At 33.0% G+C, this 7,271-nt stretch overlaps 1 protein-coding gene across 2 annotated transcripts; it reads left to right on the top strand.

The window, feature by feature from the left end:
• The first annotated feature begins 3,584 nt into the window (after positions 1-3,584).
• On the top strand, positions 3,585-6,041 carry LOC108967728. 2 transcript variants are annotated; one of them, XM_018931329.1, is made up of 7 exons: positions 3,585-3,704; positions 3,758-4,189; positions 4,248-4,386; positions 4,449-4,615; positions 5,158-5,358; positions 5,430-5,593; positions 5,656-6,041. In XM_018931329.1, the coding sequence occupies exons 1-7, from the start codon at positions 3,650-3,652 to the stop codon at positions 5,872-5,874; spliced, it is 1,377 nt and encodes a 458-aa protein (XP_018786874.1). In that variant the 5' UTR covers positions 3,585-3,649; the 3' UTR covers positions 5,875-6,041. The 2 variants fall into 2 exon arrangements, with proteins under 2 accessions (XP_018786874.1, XP_018786875.1); XM_018931330.1 differs by having other exon boundaries at positions 3,776-4,189; positions 5,656-5,874.
• Positions 6,042-7,271: the final 1,230 nt, after the last annotated feature.

Raw genomic sequence — 7,271 nt, 5'->3', positions numbered from 1 at the left:
AAATTAATTTCGAAATCAAAAAAATTAGTTACCTACAATTTTTTGATTACACAATAATTATATAGCAAATGTACTTAATTATGCAGCATATGAAATCAATACTTATTTGCAACTGAAGCTCGATCATAAATCTACCTCAATAGAACTTACAAAAATAATTAATTAATTATAATGCTATTTAAAATTGTAATTAATTAGACTGTTATATATGTCGCATTTGCAATAGAAAAGTTAGCAGAACGCACAGGCATTGAAGGAATGAAGATGGGTACAAGTAAGAGTATTTCTAAGCGAAGTAAAAAATGTAGAATACAAAACCAAGCCAATTGCATACATTTATGAATATTTACTACATACATATCACKTTTCTTATGCAAGAAATCACAATTTTGCTACAACCATCCATTAAGTTAAAAAAAAAATAGTTAATATATTGTTTATGMTAGCATATTTATTTTGTACCTGTAAAACTCTTTCAATTATAAAAATGAAGTTCATTACAACAAAAACACACACAGAAACTTAAAATATTGCATTCCTTTATTTTGTATAGTTTTTTGCACTTATTTATTTATTTTTAGAATTAAATTTATATTTACTATAAGGCACTTTGRATAAACTCGAATATATTTGTACATATTTACATTTGTAAGTTATTGTTTAATTTTATTTTAAAATAATAATTTGTAAAAAAATTTTAAATTCTTACACTTTGGGTAATTAAATACTTTTAACACAGTAATTATAACAATACTTAATTATTTTAGTATTTAAATCAAATGTTATGATGAATTGTTGTGTGAGCGTGAAAAGTACAATTAATATTTGTTGAAATGAGTGAAATAAAAAATTATATTTAAAAGAGAAATAAAAGAGAAATTTTAATAGAAATAAATATTTTTTTATTATTCGTCGAATATTAACGAAAAACTGTAACCGAACTCTGGAATAATCCAACATTCTTTAGTAAGCACTATATGGATATCAATTGAGCAGGCGCTCTCCGCGCTCTCCGACAAAATTTCAACACTTTTTGCAAAATATTTGTATTTCCACTTGATTTTCAATGACTTTTCATTTCTATGAAGACTTCAAATAGTTAATTTCATAATTTCATTGTTTACAGTTATCACAGTGTTGTTTCTTTGGACGCAAATCYTTATCAGTTGGCGCTGATTTGATAAATGAGTTTAAATGGAATTACTGACGCTTTTGTTATTGCGTCAGACTTGAAATAAATGACGAACAAAGTTTACTGCTGACATTTAATAATAATAACAAAAGTCAGGCTCATCCTTAATTGATAAAACAGGGTGTTTGCCAAATGATTCGAAAAAAGTTAGCAAACAAAATTAAAACAACAAATTATTATTCATATTGAAATCGGAAACATTTTGTGCGCAGTTTGTAGGACGTCAAAATTAAGAAAGAAAAGGTATGCCTTTACTATTACTATTCCATCGTTACAATATTACGAACAACTTAAATATTCACTCAACTATTTCCGTCAAACTTTGCGGCTGAAAAAGTGCTTTTACTAATTTTTATTCTTCACTACTTCACTATGAAAWCCGAAAGTCATCGACTTTTGGCGGAAATTGATAGTGAACACGCTTTGATTGAGCAAATGTGTCAAAAGTGGTTTGCATGATTCAAAACTTGTTATTTTGGTTTGGAAAACGAAGCACGTTCTGGATGAATAAAAAAGTTTGAAGATGAGGCTCGTAGAATATTTTAGAGTTCAACATTGAAGAGCATGGAAATTTGGTGCCKTATGAATTTAGGCCATCGAAATTTGGACTCAACGGATGGACCATTTGAGATATAACAGCGGCCAACATTTGAAAAAGAYAATCTTCAAAAAATAAATGCGACGCAAGGTTCTTTCGAATGATAATAAGCAYTACCCATTAAATTTGTAAATTTGAAGACACTGCGTTTTTCTTAAAAAAAAACAAATAGGAACCCCGAAATTGATCACCCTTCCTATATGTTTTATCAACAGTTGAACGCTATTGCAGAAAAATAAATAACTATCAGSCATGGTGTACCGGCGTGAAGTGAGCGTTAAGATATGAATATATTTTATGTAATTGAACGAAGATTTTTTCTCAGCGATACAAATTTTTTTATAAACATYTTAAGGTCAAAATTTTCGTCAAAACTCGATTTTTTTAGAAGCCGCCTTTTTGTCAAAAAAATTTATTTTTCTTATTCCTTGTACTTGGTTTATTAGTTTTAATATTACTTTAACGAAATCTGCTTGGTTTTTTAATTTCAGAGAATCCAGTTCAGAGATATAGTGGTCACCGCTAACACTAAGTCTTAAAATACAATTAAAAGATACCATAATATGGGTACAAACTTTTGGATCAATAAATTTAAAAGTTTTGTCAGAAAAAAATTTCTGGAAAATTTGCTTTTTGCGGCCTTCTAACAGTATTTAACACCTAAACCCAAAAACTGACAGAAACCAGTAGAAAAAACACAAATTGAGAACGTAAAAAACTCAGAGACCTTCTAGCTCCTACTAGTGGAATATCTACTAGCAGAAAATAGCTGTAGATCGGAAAGGAGGCAATGCTCCGTGTTTGTGTTATACCATGAGCTTCTAAAACTAAGTGAAATGTTAATACTAACGGCTACAGACAACAAATGGTCAATTTGAACCATGCATTGCTCGAAAAACGACCATACTGGGCCAGACSCCACAGCAAAATAATTTTCTTACACTACAGAGCACTWGCACATAAGAAWAATCTGTTCAGGATACAATCGAAGTACTTGGCTGGGAGCTGCTATTCGACCCTCCGTATGCACCAGACGTGACACCTTGAGCATATTACCATTTGTTTTCATCGATGAGACACGCATTAGCTTAGCAGCACATCGAATCCTATCCAGAAGTCGATTATTGGGTGTCCGATTGGTTTGCTTCAAAAGACGAACTTTTCTAAATTAAAATGTGTAAAAAGCAATGGTCGAGATTATAAATCTTTTTTTACTTTCGCAATCAAAATTGGTATTTCATTTTCATAAAAAACGCTATAACCTCGGTATGAAGTATAGCCATACACGGTAAAAACAGTCAGAAGTAGGAACAATATCAGAAGTAAGTGTGTGAAAAATAATATTAAAGAAATATTTCCGAATACCACTTCATCAAACTATTGCAAAAAGATCTAAAGAATAGCATTCTATATGTAAAATATTAAACAATTACTATAAAATAAAACCATTAATTCTTAAAAAAAAAAGTTTAGCTTCAAATGTTTGACGGAATCCAAATCTTGAAAATCATTGAATTTTTTCCAAAGAAGTATTGATTTATATATAATATTATTCTTATAGTGTTGACAACAATAAATCAAGTTGCAATATTTTTATAATATGGTTACCAAAGTATATAAAAAAATTAGAATATACATAATTTGTAAAAAATCGGTATTAATTAAATTTTAATTCAAAACTAACTAAGGAAAATAAATACATAACCAGCCTGTATATGACAACTCATACATGTATCTTAGCGCTTAATTCGGTACATTTCCACACTTAAGGCACTCTTACTTTAGGCGACCGTATTGAGCGACATTAAGAACAATTTGAGATTAAGTTCAAGTTTAGCATTGCGAACGTAACAAACGCGATGCATTTAAGCTTTTCTTTATTCATATGCTACAATTTGCCGTTGCTACTGCAAGGTAAGCACCAGGAAGAAATTTTATACMGAATTTACATTTAAAATTTTTACAAGGAATTAACTTTCTTCAAGCTTGTCCCATCTACTTGACGATTTCGCTSGATGCCAAAACTGTGCAAGATGCTAATCTCGAAGTAAATTGGGGACCCGAATGTCATGATCACCCCGAATGGATTGGTATTTTCAGCGAAGATCCCTCAACCACATACGTACAGCCGGAGGCACGTATAACCGACATAACAAACTCATCCGGTAAGGTTTCGAGTGATGTGAAAATCGGTAAATTACGCTTTCCGCCCGGTTGGAATAGTAATGATGTGAATGTGGTGCCCAGCGAATATCCGAAGGGTAAATGTCTGCCATATTATGTAGCCAGTTTTAATGGTAGTGAGCTGTTGACGGTGGAATGTTTAAAAATACAAACAAATTGGATGTCCAAGTTGGAGCATATAGCACAAATGCCTTTGAAGGATCTCTTCATACCGGGTAAGCTTGCKGAATTAAAGGATATTTTGTGGTTAAATTGTAGGATGTTTCGTTACAGGTACTCACGCTTCGGCAGCTTATGTCGCTAACTTGACCAAAACCAAATCGGTGCTGGTTAAAGACTATGTGGTAGCACAACACTTCGATGTCTGGTCACAATTGGTCTTTGGCATACGATATTTGGACTTTAGTATTGGGTTTGTTTTGCTGGAAGTGGAATACTGTTAAAGCTTTTGGTTATATATTGCTCTTTTCTTAGCTTTGATAAAATTGTGGATGTCTATGATTCGAATAATGCTGATAACTTTTGCATTGTCAATGAGAACAAGCTTGTCCGCCCATTGAGAACTGTTTTGAAAGATGTTAAGCGTTTCGTAAAACTGTCTCATGAGGTCGTAATATTAGACTTCAGTTCATTTCCTATTGGTAAGTTCAAAATATATACATATATTTTTTTATTATTTATTTATATCAGTTCTAATGGTTCCGCCGTTCGATATATGAAAATATGAATTGGCTAAAATATTATTCAATGAGTCAAACGGGTTCCAACCTAASCCATATTAAACCTTCCGTAAGCTCTGAAACCACATCGAAAGGATTTAAATCCGGGATTTTATATTCTGCGGAATGACGCCAAATTCTGAAACCATTGCAGAAGCAACCCCGGAAATCGCGAGCTGGATAGGGTATCAACCTTGTAGTGGTTATGAGTAATAATATATCGATTCGTGAAACTATGGATTATCACTAGGTATATAAAACTGTCTGAAATTGCCTGTAGYTTTCCGAAAGGACAAGGTAAAACTCAAACTGACTGTAAATATACGACTTTTAAGTCTACGTAAGCTCGAAAATATATGAAAATAGCAGAAAAGTTAAAAATCCTATATAAGTACCGYATCATCGTGAAAAATATAACCTCACTTACTAAAGTTCTAATTTAATCTCAATTTTCTTCATTACAGGATTCTACAAGCATCCCGAACGTCATAGCAGTCTACTTCACCTTTTGCACGAAGAAGTCGGCGATATTGTCTACACACGAAATACGAGTACAAATGAAGAAGCGAAGCCATGCTAYGAGCTCACTATAGACGAGATACGGAGTAATAACAAATTTCTAATAATTTTATATCCTGTGCAGGAGTTACCTTATCCAGAAAGTGGTAAACTCTATTGAAATCATCTAAAATTGGTACTACTGACCTTTATATGACTTTTATAATAMATTTTATAGAGTCGAAAATATTATGCCCCAACTGGAAACGTTTCTCCACCGCTTTCATGAATACCTCCGAGGCATTGGACAATATGCGTTTGTTGTTTAGCAAAAAGCATAGTTCACCGGTACAGAATGAAGGTTGGATCTTTCAGGCCATACGTAGCATGGAACAGTCTTTGGTTGGTAGCTAGTTTATTTCTCTCTYCTCGTTACTAATATTTTTCTCTGAATTCACTTGTAGAATAACAATAAATTGGAGACAGCCAAAGAACGTGCCGCCCTTTTGAATCCCAAAGTTACGAGTTGGCTCAAGGGCCCTTGGAGCTTAACCGCCAATGTTGTCGCACTCGATTATTTCAGTAACACGAATATTATTGATGTGGCCATTTATGCCAATATGCATAAGGCTTTCAATATGGCCAATAAGAATTTCGTTAATTTTGAGATTGTTAGTAATTAAAGTAAAATTAAAATTCGTAGCATAGAGTTGCCACCTGATTTCACAAGAGCTTGCAAGAGTATTGCACTTAGTCGGCCTTCAAGCAATCAAATGTATCTAATTTAGGCTATAATCTGTAAAGCGTTAACATTGTTTTGAAAACCAAACAATAAAGCATATTAAAAGTATATTGAACCCTACTTCACTGGGTAGAGGGTCTCCCTTTGTTATAACATAGCCATAATTGAAAAGGAATAAATCAGGTATTGAATTTTGAAGTCTATTATATTTAAATAAGAAGTAGCGCGACCCATTAATTAGGGTCAGAAATCAAAATAAAAAACAAGTTACTCACGCGCAGTTTGTTTTTGGATTTCGTAAAAGATAATACGCCACTKTCTCTTCTTTGAGGAAAACCAACCGAAGGTCAAGAAAACTGAAATCCTGGTATTATTAATTACAGACAGTAAAATCATTACAGATATCTCTTTATAGATGTCCTATTCAGATCAAGATCCCAATTGAAGGCAAAGGTAATAAGCTTCACTGTTCACTTGGGTACTAGGTCCTCAGCCGAGACATGCACTGGAAGCCAGACTGTAATAACGATATTGATTCTCACATAAACTATTTATATTATTTGAGAAAAATAAGATATAAAGTCATTTTAGTTTTGTCGAAAAGGTTTAAAGGTAAACACTCGTAGTTCCCGTCAATTTGACAATTGACAAATTGTACATAAAACGCCTTCAAAGTAAYCCCYAGCAGATGCAATACACTTATGCCAAAGATTTTTCCAGTACCCGAAACACTTTTCTTAAGCCCTTTTTTTTAGTTTTTTAGTTTTTCCCCTCTATTCTGATGATTGTTGACTTATTTGCATATCAATCTAAAAYCATGTCTCATCGGCAGTTGTAATGCTCTACATGAATGTGGGATCGGAATTCGCACGATCAAGCATGTCCAAAAAAACCTGTTTATTGTAATTTTTTGAGAAAACTTTAGCTTTGTCGGAACGTGTCGAGCAAGAACGCGTTTCGTACCCGAAATATTACCCAAATTATTCGAAGGGACTCTCGAGAGATCTCGAGCTCTCTCTTTCCATCTTTCTAACACTTGCCTGACGGTTTTCAAGCATCATATCTTTCAATTTTTTAACGAAGAAAGACGGTCGAGAGATCGTTTAAGACAGATCTCTCGACCGTCTTTGAAAGCTCTCGAAGGCTTGTATTTTTGATAAAACTATAGCAACATAAGCCAACGTATGCAACGATTCCGCACACGAAATTTTGTTAGAAATACGATATTTCACCGAAGTTCGATGTTTTTTAACTATTTCCCTACTTAGGTGTACCGACTTAAGCAACTGCTGTAAATAAACTCAATTTGGCACAGTAATTAAGGACAGTCCTATCAAC

Source organism: Bactrocera latifrons, unplaced genomic scaffold (assembly GCF_001853355.1).
Source record: "Bactrocera latifrons isolate USDA-ARS-PBARC rearing strain unplaced genomic scaffold, ASM185335v1 scaffold_197, whole genome shotgun sequence".
In the NCBI taxonomy this organism is placed as follows: Eukaryota; Metazoa; Arthropoda; class Insecta; order Diptera; family Tephritidae; genus Bactrocera; species Bactrocera latifrons.
Note: the sequence above shows the minus strand (reverse complement) of the source record. Positions and strands in the feature narration are given on the sequence as shown.